The sequence below is a fragment of the Scyliorhinus torazame genome, chromosome 22, assembly GCF_047496885.1.
Source record: "Scyliorhinus torazame isolate Kashiwa2021f chromosome 22, sScyTor2.1, whole genome shotgun sequence".
NCBI classification, from domain to species: Eukaryota; Metazoa; Chordata; class Chondrichthyes; order Carcharhiniformes; family Scyliorhinidae; genus Scyliorhinus; species Scyliorhinus torazame.
The window spans coordinates 66841399-66867589 of NC_092728.1; the positions used below are offsets into that span (position 1 = coordinate 66841399).

At 49.2% G+C, this 26191-nt stretch overlaps 1 protein-coding gene across 5 annotated transcripts in view; it reads right to left on the reverse strand.

Annotated features, from left to right (window-relative positions):
• The window catches only part of LOC140399103 (dual specificity testis-specific protein kinase 2-like), a 153916-nt gene that overhangs the window by 32333 nt on the left and 95392 nt on the right, over positions 1-26191 (reverse strand). For all 5 annotated transcript variants that reach the window (XM_072488270.1, XM_072488268.1, XM_072488269.1 and 2 more), the window contains 3 exons: positions 13914-14035; positions 3442-3490; positions 3179-3328 (listed from right to left, as the gene is read on the reverse strand). In XM_072488270.1, coding sequence (XP_072344371.1) covers positions 3179-3328; positions 3442-3490; positions 13914-14035 — 321 coding nt within the window. The remainder of the gene's footprint in view (positions 1-3178; positions 3329-3441; positions 3491-13913; positions 14036-26191) is intronic.

Below are 26191 nucleotides of genomic sequence, written 5' to 3' on the forward strand. Positions count from 1 at the left end.
TCCTGAATTCCTTTCAACTGCCACTTGAAAGCCTCCCACATGTCAGATGTTGATTTGCCCTCAAACATCCACCCCCAATCTAGGTTCTTCAGTTCCCGCCTAATATTGTTATAATTAGCCTTCCCCCAATTTAGCACATTCACCCTAGGACCACTCTTATCCTTGTCCACCAGCACTTTAAAACTTACTGAATTGTGGTCACTGTTCCCGAAATGCTCCCCTACTGAAACTTCTACCACCTGGCCGGGCTCATTCCCCAATACCAGGTCCAGTACCGCCCCTTCCCTAGTTGGACTGTCTACATATTGTTTTAAGAAGCCCTCCTGGATGCTCCTTACAAACTCTGCCCCGTCTAAGCTCCTGGCACTAAGTGAGTCCCAGTCAGTATTGGGGAAGTTGAAGTCTCCCATCACCACAACCCTGTTGTTTTTATTCTTTATCTGTCTACCTATCTGCTCCTCTATCTCCCGCTGGCTGTTGGGAGGCCTGTAATAAACCCCCAACATTGTGACTGCACCCTTCTTATTCCTGATCTCTACCCATATAGCCTCACTGCCCTCTGAGGTGTCCTCCCGTAGTACAGCTGTGATATCCTCCCTAACCAGTAGCGCAACTCCGCCACCCCTTTTACATCCCCCTCTATCCCACCTGAAACATCTAAATCCTGGAACGTTTAGCTGCCAATCCTGCCCTTCCCTCAACCAGGTCTCTGTAATGGCAACAACATCATAGTTCCAAGTACTAATCCAAGCTCTAAGTCCATCTGCCTTACCCGTAATACTTCTTGCTTTAAAACATATGCAGTTCAGGCCACCAGCCCCGCTGTGTTCAGCAACTTCTCCCTGTCTGCTCTGCCTCAGAGCCACACTGTCCCTATTCCCTAGTTCTCCCTCAATGCTCACCTTCTGACCTATTGCTCCCGTGCCCACCCCCCTGCCATACTAGTTTAAACCCTCCCGTGTGACACTAGCAAACCTCGCGGCCCGGATATTTATGCCTCTCCAGTTTAGATGCAACCCGTCCTTCTTATATAGGTCACACCTGCCCCGGAAGAGCTCCCAGTGGTCCAGATAACGGAAACCCTCCCTTCAACGCCAGCTGTTTAGCCACGTGTTTAGCTGCTCTATCTTCCTATTTCTAGCCTCACTGGCACGTGGCACAGGGAGTAATCCCGAGATTACAACCCTAGAGGTCCTGTCTTTTAACTTTCTGCCGAGCTCCCTGAACTCCTGCTACAGGACCTCATGGCCCTTCCTGCCTATGTCGTTAGTACCATTTTGTACAACGACCTCTGCCTGTGTGCCCTCCCCCTTCAGGATGCTCTCTACCCGTCCGGAGACATCCTGGACCCTGGCACCAGGGAGGCAACATACCATCCTGGAGTCTCTTTCACGTCCACAGAAGCGCCGATCTGTGCCCCTGACTATAGAGTCCCCTATTACAATTGCTCTTCTGCGCTTTGACCCTCCCTTCTGAACATCAGAGCCAGCCGTGGTGCCACTGCTCTGACTGCTGCTGTTTACCCCTGATAGGCTATCCCACCCCCGACAGTATCCAAAGGGGTATATCTGTTCGAGAGGGGGACAACCACAGGGGATTCCTGCACTGACTGCCTGCCCTTTCTGGTGGTCACCCATTTCTCTGCCTGCACCTTGGGTGTGACCACATTTATATAACTGCTATCTATGACGCTTTCCGCCACCTGCATGCTCCTAAGTGCATCCAATTGCTACTCCAACCGAACCATGCGGTCTGTGAGGAGTTCCAGTTTGGTGCACTTTCTTCAGATGAAGCCATCCGGGACGCTGGAAGTCTCCCGGACCTGCCACATCTCACAGTCAGAGCACTGCACCTCTCTAACTGACATTGCGTCAATTAATTAGTAAATTTAAGTTAAAAGTTTTTTAAAAACTTTAAAAGTTACTGTTAACTATCTGTTTCCTAGCACTAGATTTCTACTATAAATGTGAAAGCTAAATATAGTACTCTCCGATCTCTGGCTTAGATACCCCTCTAAATTATAATTAAGTAATTATGTTTAATTAGTTACCAATGCTTAATTTTTTTAATTTAGTGTAGATTCCCAACCAGCCACTCAGGTCACAGCTTTTCTGTGATGTCACTTCAGTCGTCGTCGTCCCCACCCCCCACACACACAATTTGAAAAGGGAATAAAAGTAAAAATGAGTAAAAATCACTTACTTACCTTCTGAGGGTCTCAGATGTTCTCAGGTTCTCTCCCTGCTGATTAAAAGTTACAGGCCAGAAGACAGAGAGAGAACAAAACAGTAGGGACGAAGTACCTTCTCCCACTCTGTACCGAATTACCTCACTGCACCAAATTACCAAGTTTCAAATTCTCCCTCTGTCTGTGTCTCACTCACTCAGGCTGTGTCTCTTTGACCTGCGCAAGGCTTACTAAGTGCGTTTTCTGCCTGTCTTTTATACAGACTTTAGGATGACTCACACTACTTAAACTTCAAAGAGAAGAATACAATGTGTACCTTTGTGCCCCTAAACAGGCCTCAGGTGACTGCCAGATAACTGCCTCACAGGCAGATAACTGTAATCACAGGTATGACCTCCTGCCAGTGGGTGGCGCCAGACATTCATCTTGTGTCTGATGGGACTTGCCAGTCGGTAACAGGACAGATAGTAGGACAGTCACACTTACAGTAGCTTTCTAGGAACTTAAATAACATTGTTTGTACATGGATCTGTTGGTTACCTACCCATGTATTTAATAATAAATAATTGTTCTGGTTTAACACATATGTGTTCTGTGCGTGTCTTCATGATCAGGGGAGCCACAGAACACACCAGGAGTAACTAGATGGCGGGCTAACTAGAACTTGAGAGTGCCCAAACAGTTTGGGCTAATGCATCCACAAAGAGAGATGTATTTCATCAATGTGGCTGAGATATAAGCCCAAGTCTCAGGGATGAAATGGTCGTAATTTAACACACTCAGGCTAGTTACTCACTTCAAAGCAACTCTGATTTAGGAACTGGGAAATAAACATACATTCTTGTTCTAGTAATCAATGACCTTCAGATACAAGGCAAAAAAAAACTAGGGTGAAGTGCTTTGAGACTTTTAAAGAGCATATCATTTTCTTGTGACAAGTAATTTGAAGACATGCTGAATATTTAAGTGTATGAAGGCACTGTTTGTTACCTTGGAGTTTAAGTCCCTGTGATAGATATTCTTTGAGTGTAGGTATGCCATTCCTCGTGTAATGTCTGATGCAAGATCCACTTTCTCCTTCCAAGTCAGGTTTTCCTCTTTATTGGCCAGAAGTTCTTCCAGGCTTCCGCCATTAATATACTGTGAAGGAGTGCACATAAAAATGTTTGAGAACACAATTGCACCAATTTGCTTGTCTCTTATTTGCTTTGTATTTGTGAAGCAAAATGACGTTTGTACGTAATGGTATTTACCTCAAGCATAGGGTACAGTTTATCTTCTTTAACGCACACCCCCAGGTACCTGGAAAAAAAAGTCAACATGGAAACGTTTTGTATAGCAGGTCACAAGTTCTATTACCGTGTGTGACGCGACAAGTTCTTCCAGTGTTGATTTGGTGGTCGGAGCTGAGATAATAGTTTCTGACCTTGAAATAGTGAATGATAGCTTTCCACCCAATGTCCTGGGTAAATAATACATTTGTGGTAGACAGGCATGGTGGAATTTGGGACAGGAAACTCCTCAGAGCTGCCTCTCCGCTCCACTGACATTGCTTTGCAGGAAGTGCTGTGTAAACGGAGTTTTATCCCCAGTTCCGGCGAATTATAGCAGACTGGGAGTAGCTCATAGAATCTATAGACTCCCTACAGTACAGAAGGAGGCCATTTGGCCCATCGAGTCTGCACCAACCCTCTGAAAGAGCACCCTCTACTAAGTCCACTCCCCATAAACCCCACCTAAGTTGCACATCTTTGGACTGTGGGAGGTAACCCAGGGGAAACCCACACAGACATGGGGGGAAAGTGCAAACTCCACACAGTCACCGAAGGCCGGAATTGAACCCAGCTCCCTGGTGCTGCTAGGCAGCAGTGCTAAGCACGGTAGCACAGTGGGTCGCATGGTTGCTTCACAGCTCCACGGTCCCAGGTTCGATTCCCGGCTTGGGTCACTGTCTGTGCGGAGTCTGCACGTTCTCCCCGTGTCTGCGTGGGTTTCCTCTGGGTGCTCCGGTTTCCTCCCACAAGTCCCGAAAGACGTGCTGTTAGGTGAATTGGACATTCTGAATTCTCCCTCTGTGTACACGAACAGGCGCCAGAATGTGGCAACTAGGGGCTTTTCACAGTAACTTCATTGCAGTGTTAATGTAAGCCTACTTGTGACAATAAAGATTATTATATATAATTGTAACCACTGTGCCACTATGCTGCTCCAATGAATTCACTGACTCTGGTAGCCAGAGGTGGTGGGTGGTATTTTGTTTTCTGTTTTATTGGTTTGCGACTCACTATCATTGTGCAAAGCTGGAGCAGGCTGCCTATCAGCGAAATTAGATAATTCTGCTTTCCACTGATTTCAAAACAAAAGTCAGGTGATACAGTTAGTGTAACTGGCATAAGCGAAATCTATGTCTCAAATATGCCATCTTATGTTGTAGTATTTTTAATTTTTCTTCTGCCCCTATTTCTGTTTCCCAAGGTTTTTGCTTTGATTTTTAACTTTCATCATAAGAACTTTCTAAACAGTGCTCCTATTGGTCTCTAGTTCTGTCATAACCCACAGGGGACAGACGAGGTGTCAATGATTAAACTCCCATGAGTCTCACCGAATACGAGCTCCCCTGTTAATGCGGGCGGGGAACCCTATGCTACCGGCTGCACAGCAGCATAGTGGATAGCACAATTGCTTCACAGCTCCAGGTTCCCAGGTTCAATTCCCGGCTTGGGTCACTGTCTGTGTGGAGTCTGCACGTTCTCCCTGTGTGTGTGTGGGTTTCCTCCGGGTGCTCAGATTTCCTCCCACAGTCCAAAGATGTGCAGGTTAGGTGGATTGGCCATGCTAAATTGCCCTTAGTGTCCAAAATTGCCCTTAGTGTTGGTTGGGGTTACTGGGTTATGGGGATAGAATGGTGTGGGCTTGTGTAGGGTGCTCTTTCCAAGAGCCAGTGCAGACTCGGTGGGCCGAATGGCCTCCATCTGCACTGTAAATTCTATGATTCTAATCCGTGTATAGTTATCTTCTGTATAGAGTTGGCAAGTTTGGATACCAGCAGGGTAGAGCCGGCTGGGATCTTTCGTGCTATGTAAATAATGGTAATTGTAATAAACCTTTATTTACTTTTAACAACTCGGTGTGGACACCTTTGTGGTCTACAAGAAGCCCAAAGAATTAAAATTGTAAGCATCATCCTGTGCAAAATCAGGAAAATGATTCTTTATCCTCCTGCCTTGCAATGGCTTCTTTTACTGATAGTTATCATCACAAGGTTTTCTTTCACTTGCTCCTTCTCTCTAAAATCCTCAGCGGAATTTTCCTTCGGCGGGATCTTCTGGTCGGCTGGCAGTGCACCCACCCCCACGGGTTTCCCAACAGCGTGGGTGGCCACAATGGAAAATCGCATTGGCCGGTTGTGGGAATGGAGAATCCCGCTGCTGGTGGGGGCGTGCCCTCCTGGAAAATACGGCTGGCACACCGGCGAATCCCGCTCTCTATTTTTCTTTCCACGCATGACATCCTCATCTGCTTCCAAGGGGTCCAGTTCAACACTTTCCAAATGTGCAAATGTAACAAGTCTTGCTTTGCCTGTCATCTATCTCTTTCTGTTAAAGGCATTACATATGTTAGATTAATGGTGAAGGGGATTAGGATACACAGAGCAGGGCCTTTGGTTATCATGGTTCTTATGCTGTTGGGAATGTGGAAATTACAATTTTGGAATGTAAAACATCAGGGTTGGTGATGCAGATTATAAGGTTGCATTAACAGTTTGGCATTCCTTCAAAGGCTTCTGGAAGTGGCCCTGAAATAGATCTTCTGAGAAGTTTATCCTGGGATGGGTTGCTTCTGTCAAGACTTTGGATTGATAGAATCCTGCATGGAGCAAATCTTAATGCACTTTTAGGGCGGGTCAGATTTGGTGGGCTAAGCAACTTCCGATGTTCCATTCCTTCCAGGCTTCTATTTCCAAGCTGTATGTTTCAGCTTCTTCTGTGTTTGTGATTTGTTTGTCAGAAATGACCAGCCTCTTGAAGGACAAGGGCAGTAGGTGCATGGAAATGCCACCGCTATCAAATTTCCCCTCAAACTACACCATCTGTTTTGGACATATTTGGTGTTTCCTTATCATCCCTGGGTCAAAGTTCTGGAAAAAGAATACACTGCGGGAATATCTTCACCGAATGGATGGCAAGGATTCAAGAAGGTGACACGCCACCATCTTCTCAAGAGCAATAAATGCAATGGGCAATAAATACAGATAAATAAAAGTGATACCCATGACTTGAGAACAAATAAGTAACAACAACAACACCAAACAACGAAGCAAAGTTCCAAATATTCAGTGCATATTGCACAAATTAAACCTAAATAGAAAAACAAAATCCTTGCAACTAGATGGTATCGATCACATTATGACGTTTAGTGTCACACTTGGTTACAGATTTTATAAAATATTTTCTTAAAATATGGAGAAAGAAAGCAAGTCATTGCCTGTTGTTTTTTTCTATCTTGATAATCTGGTCTCTCCTCAAGGCCAATTGTGAACCTTCCAAAAAATATGCTCAACAATGAGCCTCCAGTTCCCTTCAGGGTGGTTCTTTGATTAGTTTGACTCAGGAAGTGCTTGAAAATGGTCTTAAAGGGATGGTGAGTCAAACACAGACATCTCTTTGTATTCAAACAGCACAACCAATCTGCAGATGTACACTACGCAAGAGTAAACACAGAGATCATTTATTGCTGTCGCGATCTTCCAGGCCTGCTTGCGGTGGATAAAATTACCATTATGACTGCTAACTCACGCAAGAGATCCATAACAGGATTTGCACCAGGGAAATCTCAGATTGAGAACTTCCCCGTCCCCTGCCAGCGAGGGCGTGAACATGATCGCCATCAATTTGAATGAATTTAAATAAACGGCATAAATCTACTGGGGACGTCCGATGATCCCCCCCCTGTCGGTGCGATGTCACACCGGCAGAAATCACTACTGCTCTCCAGCAGTCGAGATGACTATGACTGGGACACAGAGGCCACTACACTGAACATCCTGGCAGTGCCAACATGGCATTTTCAGGTTGGATTTTCCAGGTTGATACTGCCAAGGGGTGGAGTCAAGAAGTGGGGTCAGGGGCGATGGGGAAGGAGAGGGAGAGAATTGCCGGCGATGGTAGATGGAGGATAGCTGCCAATGATGGATGCGGGTTTTCCCAATGTCCGTTGCGGGAGTGCTGATCTGATTGTAGCTCCAATCAGGAAGCGGGTTTCAGATTGGCTGGTCATTCCCAGGGTCTCCTGGGTGGAAGGTCTCAGGACGTGCTCCAATGTATCCTCCTCCCTCCGGCTGCTCGGGGGCCCCTGGGTTACTCCTTGAGACGGCGAACCAGTCAGAGTGAGCTCCAGAAGCCTTAAAGTCATCTGGCGTTGCCAGTCCTGGAGGCCTGCCATTGTCTGAATCATACAGATGAGCTTCTCATCCATGGTCCTCAGGAACTGGATCATGCTTCGGAGTTCTCCCTTCGTGGATCTGACCTCTTGCTCAGGCTTTCCACTGCCAATGTCACTCTTGCAGTGTTAAGTTTCGGTGCCATGCTATGCCGGCACCACCTCCTGCAACAGATAGTTGAGGGACTCGTCTATTCGGCCATGCAGTTGCAGGAGTGTCGCTGACACCCCCATCCGGGTATTCCCGGCTCTGTCGTTGCATCTCAAGCAGCTGAGGGATGAATGTATCCAGACGGCACCTGGATGGGGAACTGCTGAGTCCTGGGATCCAGCAGATGTCCGATTATCCAATCCCTGGAACATTCCTAGATAGTGACCCAGAAGCCTGCCTGTTCAGGTCATCCACCGACATTTGTGCCTCTGCGATGGTGAACGGCAAGCTTATTCTGCAGGAACACAAATGGGGATGATGTTAGCTGGCTGGTCAGATATTGGAGACACCTGGTATGTGTGGGGATTGTGCGGTAGCAGGCAGGGGTTCTGACAAAGAGTGCTGGGGGTAAGAGGACACTTGTGGGAGGTCGGATGCTGGGGCTTTGCTAGGCGGCAGCATGTGGGATCGAGGTGACATTCCGAGGGGTGACAGCAAAGTGGGGTGCAGAGAGGAGACAGGGAGCACTTACCCTGGCAGAATGGAGTAGGTCATTCATCTTCTTGCGACACTGCTACCAATCCTCTTATACAGGCTGCTGGTACTAGCCAGGGCTGCAACTTTCTCCCAGGTTGGATTTGTCACCTTGCTGGAGGGTCTCATGCCAGCTCTAAGGTACATTATTGCCCGCCTCTCCTCCATGGTATCCAGCATATGAGTGAGTGCCACCTCGGTGAATTTAGGAGCAGTTTCCTTGCTGCCGTCCTCCTGGTTTGAATGAAAGCAAGTGCTGCGGGGCTGTTTAAATGCAGCGCCCCTTCATTGAAGTGTTCAGATGCCCACCAGGGCGGGCGAATCAGAAGCTTCACGCCTTAGGCGCATGTTTCACGTGGGCCAATTTTTTTGTTACGTGCTTAAAAATGGCGTTCTGAATCTCGCTGGTGGGGCCGGCGAGACTCACGCCAATTTTCATGCCGAAAATTACACGTTGCCATTTTTGGGGGAGAATTCCACCCTGTGGCACAAAGTCAACACAACGACCAATGAGGTAGGCTCAGATTTTTTTCCTATTTTCCCAGCGTGTTGGATTCTGAATAAATTCTTCCTACATGCCCAGCTCTGCCTGCATATTATTACCACATAATGTTCCTTTTCTCTTTGCGAATTATTAAGAATTCTTTAATAATTTTAAGGCAGCATTGAGTTGCATACTGTGCACGTGCTAATAAAGCAGCCTGTGTTTGGACCAGGATAAGGCAAATTATCAAAAGAATATTGCAGGCATATAGTTTGACTGATGTACTTCACCCTGTGTGCATCCAGAGCGAATAATGAAACTGCTGACTATTCCGCTCATTAATAAAAGACACAACATATTGAAAATATTTACTGATTACCTAGAAAGGTTTTCATTAAAATATTGTTGCATCACCATATATTTGTTTAAATCATTGCATCTGTGCACCAAGAGTTAATCAATTTGTTTCATATGCAGTGACATTATTGAAACAGAACAGTATTGTTTTCCCAACACTTTGAGTGAGATAAATTTAGATCAGCAAATTATCATCTGGTACTCTTTAGCTCCGGCCAATGCCAAACGGATTACCTTCTATTTAATGGTTTGTTAGGTGCAGTTTTGGAGCTGGGCAGATCCTTTATGTCCATCTTTTTCTGACTTGCATTTTAGCGTTTTTTCATCCATACTGTACTTTTGTGTATAGGACCTAACTGGTGACTCAGTTGGCAATTGGCTCTTGAGACCTTTGGACCAGAAAGACCCAAGAATAATAATAATAATCGCTTATTGTCACAAGTAGACTTCAATGAAGTTACTGTGAAAAGCCCCTAGTCGCCACATTCCGGCGCCTGTTCGAGGAGGCTGGTACGGGAATTGAACCCGTGCTGCTGCCTTGTTCTGCATTACAAGCCAGCTATTTAGCCCACTGTGCTAATCTGTGTGGAGTTGACAGATCTGAGGAAGGTTGAGGGAGGGGCGCTGTAATTACTTTAGCACCATGGACTATGTTGGAGGATGCACATGTGGACACTAGAAAAGGATCAAATAAAAGCAAAATACTGCAGATGCTGAAAATCTGAAATATGAAGGGAAACAGAAAATGCTGGATAAGCTCAGCAGGTCTGGCAGCACCTGGGGAGAAAGAAATGGGGCTAACATTTAGAGTCCGTATGAATCTCCTTCAGAGTCTGCTGACTTTATCCAACATTTTCTGTTTTTATTACAGAAGGGAATCAAGGCCGCAACTGTGAAGTCCTCCCGCAGTTGAAAAGATTTGGCCCAAGGTTTGCTGACTGGCGCTCCCAGTCCTTGCTCAGGGTGCCATTCGGAGAGTCAGCCTAAATAACAACTTTGTTTAACAAGTCAGCACGAAACAAATGTTGGAATGGTGGAACAGTCATTTATAGAATAAATAATCGAGTACATCGAAATAAAGTGCAAATTATTTTTCAAATCTTTCAAAATTGTGAATTTGAATGCGAGACCTCAAATAAATGCTTGTGGACTAAAGAGGTTAGCAATGATGTGCTGTACTGGGTATTCCTGATAACAGGTCAACTAAATAGCAAAGCTGATAGTAGGCCTGCAATCCTTAACTTTCCAGGAATGTCAGAGCAGAGTTCCTGTTTACATTATTCAATCACACTCTAATCCTGGTGTCCTTCATTCTATCTGCTCAAACCTAGAGGGACTGCCTCGGTAATGTTTCCTCACGTATTGGAGTGAAGGAAGGGGTCAGTGTTGTTTTTTACTGCGTAGGTTACTGAGCTTCCATTACGCTGCATTTTCATTATATTGCCACAGAGGAATTAAGGTTTTGGAAATGCAATTTTCAATCAGTCAGAATTGGTTAGGTATTGATTTTAAGAAGCTAACCGCTTGCAAGTTAATACCTACTCCTTTTAATTCCAGATCTTAAATGTCTGAAACTAAATCCGTTGGCAAGACTTGATTAATTCATCAATCCTGCACTACCAGCAGGGAGCTACACGCTGAGAAATCACAAGTCATAGATTTGACACTAACGTCGATGGCCCAATCCCTCTCTCTTTGATTGTAGCCCCTCTGTTAGAAGTGTAGGTTTGGTGAACTTAAACATTATATCCTTGCTTTTAGGCCATTTACTGAAGTAGGAGAAAATAGAATTATCAGATTGCGTTGAACTGTTATTTCATTGCTACAAGGCCCAGTGTATTTTATATTAACTTTGTTTTATCTAGCATTTCAACATCTGTGCCATTGTATGCAAGACTATCACAAGCTTCTTATGCCGTTAACTGTACAATGCATATGTCAGTTTGATAGTTTCATAAGAAAAATGGGCTTTTTAAATTGAGATTGGTATCTATCAATGTCAAAGTAACAAGCTTTCTAAACTCGCGTTCAGTTTTTTAACCCATGTTACAGCTAATTAGCATTTCTAAGAGCAACTCAGACCAGACAAAGGTCAAACTGAAGCCTGTCTGAATAAGCCATGTGGGCTGGAGGGCAAGACTCTGACTGAAACCATTTAGAACCAATTGGATTTTGGGGGGGGATTTGTTTATTGTCACGTGTTCCGAGGTACAGTGAAAATTATTTTTCTGCGAGCAGCTCAAACAGTTCATTTAGTACATGGAAAGAAAATACACACTGGGGAAACACAAGGTACATGTGATGAACGGTTACTGCCTTATCATCATGTAAGGTGATGTCCCCTTTAAGACCAGGCTTGGAACCCTGGGGACTCCGCCTCTGGCTCCGCCCATCTGGGAGCCATACATAAAGGCCTGCCTCATGGTCTGTATAGCAGTCAGCTCTCGTCCATATCTGTAGCACAGTTATTAGCCTAATAAAGCCTTCTTTACAGTTTAATCTCTAAGCATCATTATTGAGGGTACCTCAGTACACAATGTAAATACATAGACATCGGCATTGGGTGAAGCATACAGGAGTGTAGTGAAGATAAGATCAAATTACTGAGGATGCTGGAATCTGAAACAAAGGCAGAAGATGCTGGACAATCTCAGGAGGTCTCTGGAGCTGACGTTGAGTCTGGATCACTCTTTGTCAAAGGTGGAGAGAACTGAAAATAGAATGAGGTTTATATTGTTGTGGGTAGGGGTGGGGGGAGGGGGGGGGGGGGTTGTAGAGCAGTGGGGCTGGATAGAGGGCCAGCATTAGATGGAGATTGACAAAGATGTCATGGATAAAAAGACACAGGGAATGTAAATGATGGTGATAATGATGGAGAAAGGTGCTGATACTGGCACATTAAGAGATCAGAATGTGTTAATAGCCGAACAGGGGTAAACACTGCTCCAGCATTTTCTGTTTAACATCAGTTGAAGGGCAGTTTGCAAGTATGTTCAAGCCAAACAGACTCAAACTACTAATTGTACACAAATCTTGGAGAGAATAGGGGGGCGATTTATGACACCCCCCACCACCAGCCCTCCCGTGTGGCCTGTTTGCGTCAGCGGAGGTGGCTCACCACTGTCCCACCATTGTTCGCAACCTCTACCACCGGAAATTCCTGCCCAATAACAATCTGCCTGATTTTACTCCCGCTTAATGAACAGGAGAATCCAATAGATTGGATAAAACCAGAGCAAACTTGTGCTCTATCTGTATGGCCCTTAACACCCTAACAATAAGAGAGCAAAATCTGCCTTTGTGTGACATTCCTCCCCATCCATTTGTTTAACTGAGACATCGGCTCATTTATATCAGATGTTATAGGGCTTGAAACAAAAATTGTGTGTTCGAGGGAGGGATGAGGGTATCGATTCACAGCGACAGATTTACATCTGAGAAAGAAGTTGAAAATCAACCCTCACATAACATGGTCTTTTCGATGGTTTCATTTTCTTTTAATTTTTAAATATCTTTCTTTCTGTATATAGAAGCATTAAGTTCCAAATAATAGAAAATGCAGTGGCAAAGGTCAAAGTTGCATCTAACTGGAAAAGAAGATTTGTTCCTTCAGTTATTCTCCTTCAATGATTTCTAATTCCATTGCTGCTGTAAATTGTGCTTTTATGTACTTCAGGTTTCATCCTGTGCCATGAAAGTGACAAATGCGTAATAAACCCTGGTCAGAAGTTATCTAATTCTTAGGCCTATTAATTATAGGGCAAGAGCTAAAGGAATTTACTGTGAACTAGCAGAAAATCACTGCCCAGACAGTAGGCCAGACTGAAGGTCAGCAACACCAACAGAAAATAATTAGCCTTCTTTTGTTTATGGCTTTGATACTTTGGAGTCTGAGATGTGAAATACATGGCCTGAATTTTCAGGATGACCCGCTCTCGGCACCCATCACCCTGTGAGTCGGCAGGGAACGCATCCCCGCTGACTCTGACAGGCCCATTGCCATTTCACGCTCAATTGAGCATTGATTGGAAGAAGGCTGGACTTCCGTCCACCATTAAGGGCCATAATAGAGGCATGGGTGGGCATCCTGCTTTCCCAGGCCCAGCTCTGACCGCCCTAACTTAAAATGGGTCAGAGCAGGCAGGATCGCGGAAGGAATTCCGTCCATGCAATTCTATGCTCCCCCCACCCCTGCTCAGCCTCAGAATCCATCTAGTTGGGGGAGGAGGCAGGGGGTGGGGGTTGTTCTGGCCCAAAGGTTCGATGCAGGATATATACATATGTACAGGTAGACATTCACATAAAGATACTGTGGGTAAGTCAGTGCACTAGTTCTGCTACAGGACTGGTAAATTTTGTAAATAAATCCAATACATTTAGTAATTTGTGTCCTTCAGGCTATTTTATTTTTAGTCAAAATGTTCCTAGTTCAATAATGTCCTTTCATGGAAGGGATTCTGCTAATCCATACCCAGTATGGGCTTCAGGTGACTGTAGACTCATACTTCACTGTTGGCCCTTAATATATTCGTAAGTTGACCAACAAGCCAGTCGGTTAGAAAATAAAAATTGCTTTTCGCACAATTGTCACTGTCACCCCATATTCTAAGAACAAGTAAAAGCATGGATGATTTTTGGGCTTTTTGCATAGCTACCATGGTGGTTGTCATGTAGTTTTATAACTACTGTTATATATATATTGCACTCTCAAAAAATAACTTTTGGAACAATTAATAGGAAGTAAAATTCCAGACTTTTACCTGACTATGTTAGGATGAGAGAGTTTCTGGAGAAGACTGATCTCCCGTACAATGGCTTCCTGGTCAACATCCTGCTTGTGAATTTTAACCACCATTACTTTATGAGTTGTATTGTGAGTCACCTGGTGAGAGAGAGGGAAAAAGAGAAAGTATTACAACACCAAAAGGAAAGTAGTTTTAGGTGAAGTGAGAGTGACTGCCCTTGACATCAAGGCAGCATTTGATAGAGTATGGCATCAAGGAACCTTATTAAATTGGAATCAATGAGAATCGGGGGAAAACATTCAGCTGGTTGGAATCATACCTGGCACAAAGGAAGATGGTTGTGGTTGCTGGAGATGAATCATCTCTGTTTAAGGACATTACTGAAGCAGTTCCTCAGGGTAGTATCCTGGGCCCAACTAAGGGGCTGGTTTAGCACACTAGGCTAAACAGCTGGCTTGTAATACAGAACAAGGCAGCATCGCGGGTTCAATTCCCGTACTGGCCTCCCCAAACAGGCGCCGGAATGTGGCGACTAGGGGCTTTTCACAGTAACTTAACTGAAGCCTACTTGTGACAATAAGCGATTATTATTATTATAGTGTCCTCAGCTGCTTCATCGGTGACCTTCCACGGTCAGAAGTGGGGATGTTCGCTGATGATTGCACAATGTTCAGTACCATTTATGACTCCTCAGATCCTGAAGCAGTCTACGTCCAAATGCAGCAAACCTGCACAATATCAAGGCTTGGACTGATAAATGGCAAGAAATGCTTGGGCCATAAAAGTTCCAGGCAATGACCATCTCCATCAAGAGAGAATCTAACGATTTCCCCTTGACATTCAATGGCACTACTATCATTAAATCCCCCACAATCAACATCCTGGGGGTTACCATTGACCACAAACTGAACTGGATTAGCCATATAAATACTGTGGCTACAAGAGCAGGTCAGAGGCTGGGAATCCTGTGGCAAGTAACTCATCTCTTTACTCCCCAAAGCCTGTTCACCATGGGCAAAGCACAAGTCAAGATTGTAATGAAATACTCCCAACTTGCCTGGATGAATGCAGCTCCAACAACACTCTAAAATCTCAACGTCATTCAGTACAAAGCAGCCCGTTGATTGGCACCCCTTCTACAAACATTTACCCCCTCCACCACTGATGCACAGTAGCAGCCCTGTGTAGCATCTATGAGATGCACTGCAAGAACTCACCAAGGATCCTGTGACAGCACCATCCAAACCCATAACCGCTACCATTTAGAAGCATCAGGGCAGCAGACATACGGGAACACCACCACTTGGAAGACTTCCACCAAGTCACTCACCATCCTGTCTTGGAAATAAACACCATTCCTTCACTGTCACAGGGTCACAATGTGCCATAGAGAGATCCTATCCGGCTGCATTACAGCTTGGTATGGCAACTGCTCGGTCCAAGATAGCAAGAAACTGCAGAGTGTGGTGAACCCAGCCCAACGCATCACACAAGCTTGCACCCTCCCATTGATTCTGTCTACACCTCCTGCTGCCTCAGAAAGGTAGACAGCATTGTCAGAGACCCTTTGTACCTAGGCTTTGCCCTCTTCCAAACCCTTCCATCAGACAGAAGATACAGAAGTCTGAAGACCCGCACATCCAAACATAGGAACAGCTTCTTCCTCACAGCTACTAGACTCCTCAACAACTCTCCCTCAGACTGATCTGTTCCTTGTAAGAACACTATTCACGATGCCCTATGCTGCTCTTGCTCATGTTGTATTTGATTTGTTTGGCCCTTGTTCTGCACTGTAACCTATTACTTATTTGTCAATGTATTTTGTCGATGATTCTTTGTGTCTATGTGTACATACTGTGTACGTTTCCTTGGCCGGAGATAAATGCTTTTCACTGTACTTTGGTACATGTGACATTAAATAATCAATCAGTCAATCAAGTCCTGGAATTCCCTCTGAAACAGTACTGTTGGAGTAGCAACACCACATGGACTGCAGCGGCTCAAGAAGGCAGCTCAACACCACCTTCCCGAGGGAAGTTAGCGACAGACAATAAGTGCTGGCCTAGCCAGCAATAACCACATCCCATGAATGAATTTAAAAAAGAACAATATTATATTTTCCCCACATGCTTGGTTGCCTCCACTCAGGGTTAGAAATTCAATGGATTGCGTTTTGCTCTCGGCAATTAACGAACCGTGCCAGCCAATCATTCCACTTTCTATGGAACGTGTGGTAATGAAAAATCCACAACAGCGCAGTGCACTCCACAGGGTATCTGGGACCTATGTGATCAGGACAAGTAACTGTGTATCCGTTTAACCAACAATCTGATTGGAGAAAGACAAGTAGAGACTGAAGTTAGTTAGAATGTCGAATTCAAAGCCGAATCATGTACAGAAAGCAAAAGTATAGCATGGGAAAGAAAAGGGAGATTAAGAGAGAAATGAATGCAATTTCCACTTTTGTCACCATCAGCAACAATGCCTCTAAGTTACATTTGAAACTTCTAACAATGGGCAAAAAGTTCCGCTCCCGCCATAGGCGAGAATCACAGCGGGCAGGAATACCAAATTTGGCATCATGGAAAAAACAGTTTCCTACCAGCAGGAAATGAGTTCGGAATTTTGTTCTCCTGGCGCCGATGGCAGGTCGGATTTCCCGCTGATCTGTGTCGGGAATCACTTTTGCATTCATTCGCATATAATTAAAAGGCTAATTCACCAAAATTACATTCGCCCTCCAAATTAAGTGCCCCTCCAGTGGATAATTTAAAAAGTCTGTTTCCTGACTGTGTATAAGTGGCGTGCACCTGGTGAGTTTCAGTTTATCAATGACACCAAGATCAGTAGACGTTGCTTTCACCCACCCTTGAGAGTGTTGCTGCAGGATTTTGGGTGCTGTATCACAAGCTGCACCATGGCTGTGCACCGGGGACAATGCCCGAGGGGAGAGGTGAGATGAAGACAGGCTGGGGTGGGTGGGTGGGTGGGGGGCGGGGGGGAGGCAAGGAACAGAGTGAAAGACTGTCTTGGGATAGGAGTTATAAGACTGTCCAAGGAAGAGTCAAATACTGTCCTGGGTCCGGGGCACATTGAACAGACTATCCTAGGGCTGTGCGGGCCATGTTAGAGGGTTTTGGGTAGCATGCATATCTTGGTCCCATTCTTGGGAAGGCCTCTCTGAGCGGTGATGGCCGTGGACAATTTGGGTGGAGTGAGTGGTCAGTCGCCTAAGGCACTATAGACTGAGTGTTTTGTGTCATAATACTGTGAGACAGATGTCACAGTCATTGTCAGAGGAGGCATCTGCATCCTGAAAGTCAGCAGCTGAAATGCCATGGATGTTTTGTAAGGCCTCATGCGAGGGGTGGTCCCAAGAAGTCAGAATCCATGTGGCCTCGAGAAGGGGAGGGGTCAGGTTGTCAATGGAAATGGGGACAGCTATATTAAAGGGGTCTAGAGAAGAACAGTAATATCCACATGGTAATGATCGGTTCAAGGGTAACAAGGGGAGGCAGAATAGTGAAGGGAGGGCAATAGGCTGGAGGTTGGAAGCTGGTCTTCCAGATAAAGATCAGCAACACCATTTTTGAGCTCACTTTGGAGAGCATGCCTCAGCTGAGTGCTGGACTCGAGGGTTTAATGTACAATGAATGAGGTGGTGATGTAGCGGTATTGTCATTGGACAAGTAATCCAGAGAACCAGGACAGCAGAACTTTATAGCAGATGGTGAAATTTGAATTCAGCAAAAATCTGGAATGAAAAGTCTAATGATGACCGTGACTGTCGAAAAACCCATCTGGTTCATTATTGTCCTTTAGCGAAGGAAACCTGCCATCCTTCCCTGGTGCCATTCAAGACCCACAGCAATGTAGTTGACTTTTAAATGGCCCAGCAAGCCACTCAGTCCAAGGGAGGTGGCAATTAGGAATGGGCAATAAATGCTGGCCTAGCTGGTGACACCCACATCCCATGTATGAATGAAAAAGAAAATGATGATGAGCATTCAGCCAAGAAACCATTACGTTTAGGTGCTGCGGTACATATGGTCTTAATTGGCATCTGATCCTTACAGAAGCGTGGGAAAATGAATGTACGGTCAAAACATCGATGGCCATGGACCCTACAAACCTTCACGGCATTCAAGGCACCACGCTTACAGTCAGGACTTAAGGGCAAGGGTTGGGTATTGATTGTTATTGTCAAGGCCACTGGGGGACAACCAACACAAAGCTGACTGGCTGCTTGAATTTGGGCCTTTTGACCCTAATTAAGACACTCATTGTGAATGCGCAGTTACGTCTGAGGGGAGAGGTCAACCAAATGTCATCTTCTAGGATTATCTCATCCTGCAATGGGTGGCTTTGGAATGCCATGTACACACTGAGGGCAAAGTAAGGGCTGGAGACTGCATTCCTGCCCTGTATATGGGGAGGGGAAACCATTCCACAGGAACCACCGCTGATCACTCAATTGCATCTGTTCACAGACACAAGGAGGAGTGAAGAAAGCAGGTTGCAGAGAACACTGCCTTCTTGACAGCTTTGATTAGAAAAGGAGAAAGCCTTGTAATTGCTTTGCACAGTTTGGAGAAGAGCATCACCCTGAAAAACAAGAGCCAGCGGGGCTCCAAGAAGACCCAGATGTCAATGAGCCAAGAGCCAAATCCATGGAGATGTCTGAAGTAACCATGTGTCCGGCGCAAATGCAGGTCATACATGGAGATGAGTGAAAGACAGTTCCGTAGGCACCTTTATATGTCTGGAGATCCGGGGCGTCATTCTCCGACCCCCCGCCGGGTCGGAGAATGGCCGTTGGCCGCCGTGAATCCCGCCCCCGCCCCCGCCGAAGTCTCCGAAGGGAGAAAAGTCGGCGGGGCGTTAATGGCGCCGCTGCCGCGGAGAATGTCACGGGCCTGCGCAAGGCAGCCGATTTTCGGCCTGCCGATATTCTCCCTTCCGGATGGGCCGAAGTCCCGTCGACGTGATGACCGTTCACGTCGACGTCAATCAAACCTCCTTTTCATCGGCGTGACCCGGTGCTCCAGGCTCACGCCGACCAGCGAGGAGGTGAGTGACGGCCTGGGGGGTTGGCTCTGGGCAGGAAATGGCGTGGCCGCAGACTGATTGCCTGAGAAGAGGTGTGTCTCGGCTTGTGTGTGTGTGCGGCGGGGGGGGGGGGGGGGTGGTTAGAGTAGGCTGGGCTCCGGGGGAGTGCCGGGAGGGGGTCCGTGCCGGGGTGGAGGTTGTGGAGGGGGTCCGTGCCGGGGTGGAGGTTGGGGGTTGTGGAGGGGGTCCGTGCCGGGGTGGAGGTTGGGGGGGGGGGGTCCGTGCTGGGGTGGAGGTTGGGGGTTGGGGAGGGGGTCCGTGCCGGGGTGGAGGTTGGGGGGGGGTCCGTGCTGGGGTGGAGGTTGGGGCGGGGGGGGGTCCGTGCCGGGGTGGGTGATGGGAGGGCAAATGAGTTGGTCCACCTGGCCAGGTGCCAGCCTCCAACAGTTGGACCCATGCGGTCCATGCCACCTGGCTGGGGGGAGGAGGGGATATGGGCAATGATGACATGTCGTCGTTCCCCTCCCCCCCACCAGGTCGTCATGTTTTCAGATCATCCAGCGATGTTGGCCGCCGTGGTGGCAGCCGCTCATGTCTATGTTGCCCTGGATGAGGAGGAGGAGGAGGAGGAGGAGGAGGAGGAGCGTGCCAGAGAGGCGGCGCAGGCTGCCGCAGAGGGGCAGGCGGCAGCCGCCCAGGCTGGAGGGACACCTGACCGACAGGACGAGGAGGGGGAGGAGGACGTCGCGGCCCCACGGCAACGGAGGCACCCGAGGGCGCCCCGTGTGTACCGGCCCCGGCAGTCATACCAGGACCTCACGGACCGGGAATGCAGGAGGAGACTCCGGATGAGCCGGGAAACCGTGGCACACATCTGCCACCTGCTGGCACACCTGTCACCGCGTGGCACTGGCGGGGGACACCCTCTCCCCGTGTCCGTCAAGGTTACGGTGGCCCTGAACTTTTATGCAACGGGGTCATTCCAGGCACCGAGTGGGGACCTGTCCGGCATATCGCAGACATCGGTGCATCGGTGCATCCGGGCAGTGACAGATGCCCTTTATGCCATGGCGCACCGCTACATCCGCTTCCCCGTGGACCGGGCCAGCCAAGATGCCCGGGCCGTGGGCTTCTCTGCCATTGCCGGGTTCCCCATGGTCCAGGGCGCGATCGATGGGATGCACGTCGCCGTGCGGCCACCTGCAGATAACAGGGCCGTGTTCACTAATAGGAAGGGGACCTATTCGATGAACGTACAGGTGGTCTGCGACCACCGCATGATGATCCTGCACGTCTGCGCCCGTTACCCAGGCAGTGTACACGACTCATTCGTGTTGTCGCGGTCATCCATCCCCGGCATGTACGAGGGACGCCATCCCCGGCTGAGGGGCTGGTTGCTGGGCGACAGGGGCTACCCATTGCGATCGTGGCTGATGACGCCTATACGGAGGCCACGCAATGAGGCGGAGAACCGCTACAATGATGCCCATGTAGCGACAAGGGGAGTGATCGAGAGGTGCTTTGGCGTGCTGAAGATGCGTTTCAGGTGCCTGGACCTCTCTGGGGGCGCCCTCCAGTATCGGTCAGATAGGGTCGGCCGCATCATTGTGGTGTGCTGCGTCCTGCACAACATAGCCCAGCAGAGGGGCGATGTGCCGCAGGCAGAGGAGGGCGGAGTGGAGGAGCAGCAGGAAGAGGCCCAGTCCTCCCCAGATGAGGGGGATGGGGGCAATGGTCAGGGCAGACGGGGTAGACACAGACGGGTGGCTGTCCACCGTTACCGGCTGGCCCAGCGGGCACGGGACAGACTGATAGACGCCCGCTTCACTGACTAGATGGGCGTGGGAATCGGGTAGTATGGCCACAGACCGCACACCATGACAACAGCCGACCACCCACACCCCCCACCCATCCATCCACCCAGCACCATCACCCCCCTCCCCAACCCCACACACCCCACCCGCATGCACACCACCCCCCCACTCCCAATTGCCGATCCACCGGCGGCACAACGGGCCGGGCTCACCCAGTTGCGGGTGGACGCGTGTCTATCGCAGGCCATGGAGAATGATGACAGCCCGCCTCCGATGAGCTCCTGGCTCTACATCGTTGGACTATGTCTGACCCATGGCCACAGTACCACCATCCACCCGGACCATCCCTGCATGCGGCTGTGATACTGCAGCGCACGGTCCCGTCCTCTGCCCGGGGGATGTTGATGGCGGCCCAGGGGGAAGGGGGCAGACTCACCTGGGGCTGAGGTAAGACCACCCCTCACACACACACTTGCGCTCAACGTACATGACACCCCCGCACACTTTGGACAGAGCATAAAGGCAGCTTCGGTAGGTGTAACATTGACTTTAATAACCAAAGGAGTTCATGCACGTGCCCTAGCGCCTAAAACTCATCTGTGCCCTGCACCCGTGCCAACTTACTCAGTGTCTAATTGTTTGGCCTTACGGGCCCTTTGACTACGTCTACGTGGTTCCCCAGACGGTACAGCAGAACTGGAGGTGGACTCCTGTGATTCCTGCCCTCTGACACTGGATCCCTTTGGCGGCCGTTTCCTGGGGCGTCCTGGCCTAGATGGGCCAGGCTGCGGCCCGGGCGACTGGGATGGCGAGCTGCCAGCCTGTCCTGCCCGTTGCCCACCCGATGCACCTGGGACGGAAGGGGGGGAGTCCGAGGTGTCGCGGTGTACCGGGACCTCCCCTACAGAGGGAGCCGGGATGGACCACACCACCTCCTCCTCCCTCGGGGTGCCCGATGGCCCCCAGGCCTCTACATGGGTGGGGGATGCGAACGGACTGGCCATCCGACGCGCCCCCGACATCTGGCGCTGCCAGTCCTGGAGGCCCGTGCTGGTATCGACAGGGGTCTGCAGGTTTGCAGCCATGGAGCCCAGGGGGTTGTCGAACCCTGTCTGCGACAGTGCGACGCCAGCTCGCACATGGCCACTGGCGCCGATGCCCTCAGCGATGGCCTGCTGAGACTGGGCCATGGCCTGCAGAGACTGGGCCATGGCCTGCAGAGACTGGGCTATGGCCTGCTGAGACTGGGCCATGGCCTGCTGAGACTGGGCTATGGCGTTGAGCGCCTCTGCCATCTGGCGCTGGCACTGGCTCATGGCCTCCTGTGAGAGGGCAGCCATTTCCTGGGCCACAGACGCCGCCTGCACGGAAGGCCCCAGGCCTCGCAAACCGTTCCCCATGTCTGACACCGTCGCACCCATTGCCTCCACCGCGGACGCCACCCGTGCGGTGTCAGCCTGGGTGGCACGCATGACCGGGACCACTCCCAGCTCCTGGACGCGGGTGGACTCCTCCACCTGCGACCGCAGCCGCCGCAAGCCACCCGTCACCCTATTCGCTCGTCTCCGTGTCGGTGGTTGCATCGGATCTATGTGTGGGTGTGGTAACTGCAGGAACCCGGGATCCATCTGGGCGGCAGATGTTCGCTTGGCCTGGGCTGCCCTCCGACCGCCCGGTCCCTCTGCTGCTCCTACCTCCACCTGCTGTACCGGGACGGCTGTGTTGTGCGCACCAGTGAGTGTACCAGACGCCTCATCACTAAAGTGCCCAACCGTGGTGAGTGTTTCTGCGATGGTGGAGGGTGTTGGTGACAGCAGTGGCGTTGTGTCGTGCTCTTCGTCCCACTCTGAGTCCATGGCACTTTGGGGTGGGGGTTCGTCTCCACCCATCCACTCTGAGTCACTGTCCGGTATTTCGTCTTCCCGGGTAGGGGTGTCCTGGGTAGTGCTGTCCCGGGTAGTGCTGTCCCGGGTAGGGGTGTCCTGGGTAGTGGTGTCCCGGGTAGGGGTGTCCTGGATAGTGGTGTCCTGGGTAGTGGTGTCCTGGCTCGGATGTGACGGGGGCCTGTGGCTGCCCCCCTCATCGCTGGGTGGTCGCTCCCGCACGTGACGGGGGTGTCGTCTCCCTGTTGCTCCAGGTCTCTCCGTCTCCCGTGGTCTCCGAGGGGCATCCTGCGGGCGTCGCATGCTGGAGGGTTCGGGTCTCTCCGTCTCCCGTGGTCTCCGAGGGGCATCCTGCGGGCGGTCTGCATCTGCGGGGATGGGTGCCTGGACGTTTGGTCCTGCGATACACAATGAAGCATGCATGGTTAGACATCAGGCAGTGATCAGGTGATACGGGAGAGGGGGATATAGGGGAGGGGGGATATGGGGACGGGCTGTTGGTGGCTCACTTGCTCGTGGGGCCCCGACCTCTGCATCAGCAACCTCCCGGTCGTCAGGTCCGCCAGCCAGTTCCAGGGCCCTTTCCTCGTGTACGGTCAGTGGCCTCTCATCAGCGGGCCCTCCTCCAGTCCTCACATGCTCCCTATTGTTGTGTGCGCGCTTCTCCTGGGGGGGGGGGGGGGGGGGGTGGTGGCAGGGGTAAAAGGCAACAGTGTTAGGCAGGTATATGAATGCACGCCATCGGTTGCGCGTGCATTGCAGAGGTTAAGGTTAGGGCTGGATTCACTTGGGGATATGGGGGATATGGGGGAGGGGGGATATGGGGGAGGGGGGATATGGGGGATATGGGGGAGGGGGGATATGGGGGATATGGGGGAGGGGGGATATGGGGGATATGGGGGAGGGGGGATATGGGGGAGGGGGGATATGGGGGAGAGGGGATATGGGGGATATGGGGGACGCTCACCCTGCCTGCTCTGACGAGGTCGTTCACCTTCTTGTGGCACTGGGTGCCTGTCCGTGGTGTCAGGGCCACAGCGGTGACGGCCTCTGCCACCTCCCTCCACAGACGCCGGCTGTGGCGTGGGGCAACTCTGCGGCCGTGCCCGGGATACAGGGCGTCCCTCCTCTGCTCCACCGCATCCAGGAGCGCCTCCACATCGCGTGACTCGAACCTCGGGGCTGAGCGACGGCCAGCCATCAAGTCGGGTGTTGCGGTCGGCTGTTCCGGTCGGGTGGGGGGGGAGCTGCGCGGCCTTATGAGCCGTCACGCCGTGCAGCGCGTATGACGCTGCACGGCGTGAACCACTGCGCAAGCGCGGATCCCGTTACGTCGCTGCTAGCCCATTTCGGGCCGCAGACTATCGGCCCATTTTTATGACGTGACGCAAGTGGGATTTGCGCCGTTTTTTGCGCCGATCGGCGGAGTTTCCGCCGATAACGGAGAATTTCGCCCCCGATAGCTCATATTTGCCATATTCTCCATGAGGAACTCTCACTACATGGACTTGGGAGGACAGCCAATGCTGGTTGTTCTGAAGGTTTCTGTGCACTGAACATTTTTGCTGGAGGATTCTTCTAGTTCTCTTCTGGGGATCTTTGCGAAATCTCACAATTGTCACCATACAGATGCACAAGTTGCTCTTTCCAATAAAGTTCACCATATATGCAGTTCTGTATGGATGGTACAAGCCAGAGCTGTGATCTCAGGCTTTCCGCATGACCAAGGTGCCATTGAATGCACACATGTGACTTTGACAGATCCCTGGCAGCAGCCTGTGAAGTACATTAATAGAAAAGGATTTTGCTCTCTAAGCATCCAGCTACTGTGTGATCACAAAGCAAATAAAGCATGTACTCAGGGTACTCACATGACTCATACATTGTGAGTGAGTCCCAGCTGCCAGAGATTTTAGAGGGAGCTTGGCATTTAGAGGGATGGCTCCTCAATGATAAGGGGTACCCCTGAAAGATGCAGCTAATGGCGCCTGGTCACCCTCCACAGAGTACATCTGAGGAGAGATACAATGCTGCACATTCAGCCACAAGGTCCTTAATAGAGCAGGCTAATGGCCTTTTAAAGATGCGTTTCATGTATTTGGACCGGTGAGGTGGGGCATTCTAAGATTCACCGCAGAGAGTGTCCTTGGATCATTATTGTTTGCTGCATGCTTCACAACTTGGCACTGCAAAGCGAGGATGTGTTGCTTAAGGGAGACATAGAGGAGCTAAACGTCTTGTCGGAAGAGGGCGACATTGATCGGGATGAATTTGAAGAGGCTGAGGATTTAGATGAGCTACATGTGGATACCATTCCATGGGCATGACCCAGCAGTCATGCCTGTGCCAACCTCAAAGCTACAAGGATCGTAAGACGGAGAAAAGTTTTGTGAGCATAGTTCTCTTCAAGCTTCAATGCAGGAAGCACAACAACACCTTCATTGACATCTTCAACACATCACAAAATTTCAACAGCCTCACAATGATCACAAAGGAAGCATAAGTCATTTTCAACCTTAACAATGGGGTCATCCTTGGAAGGTATAGTAGCCTCCGGACCATGTTGCCACTGTGGACTGTGCTTAACATTCTACTAGCACACAGTCTTAAACAATTGCACATAATGCAATCCCTTCAAGAGGTTTGAAACGTTATTTTGCTTATTCATACACTCATGACGGCATGACAGTAGCTTAGCAAGGCAGCTCTAAAATTAAAAACATTTATCAATGATTAGCGCTTGACTGTCTCAAGGAAGAGCAACATCCAGACAGCACCATCTCTTCAAATGTCTGCTTTCATGCCTGAGAGCATGAAAATCTACACCGCTGCCCAATGATGACACAACCAGCTTACCTGCCCTCCACTGTGCTAATTCCACCCAATTTAGCATTGCGCCATCCTCAGAAGAGCACCCCAAATCGCACGCAAATGGAAATGTTTCCACTACCTACTCTAGGAATTGTGCACTCTCTCTGGAAGATATTGTCAAATTATGGACAATATTGTGAAGTGCGAGCAGTGCTAATGCTGTCCTTAATCATTTTATATTGTTAAACCCAATGTTGAAAGGAGACTTTCAGCTTCAACCGTGGATTAAAATGGCAATACAAATACAGCACCCTAACCACTGCATTTGCAAATCCCTCTTACTTTTCTACAATATCAGGCTTACTTCCATTCAAAGGCTGTGCACTGTGTTTTTAACAATATCACCTCACACTTGCTGACACTGAATTCAATCTGCCACATTTTAGCCCAGTCTTCTGACTTTATCATTGAGGCTTCCTTTAGATTTCTGAAAACAATTAACTGTACCTCGTATTTTAGTTTCATCCAATGAATTTTGGCAGTGTTGTGATATGCCTTTCAGAGGTTGCAGCAAGACATCAGGAGAAGGGACGTGTGTGTCATGTGATCCAGTCTTAGTTTCACTTTTGTTTTGAGCAGAAACACACACAGCTTCGTAGGAAGCCTGTTACTGGTTCATTGAATCATAGATTGCAGAAGAAGGCCATCGAGACTGCACCCACCCTCTGACAGAGCA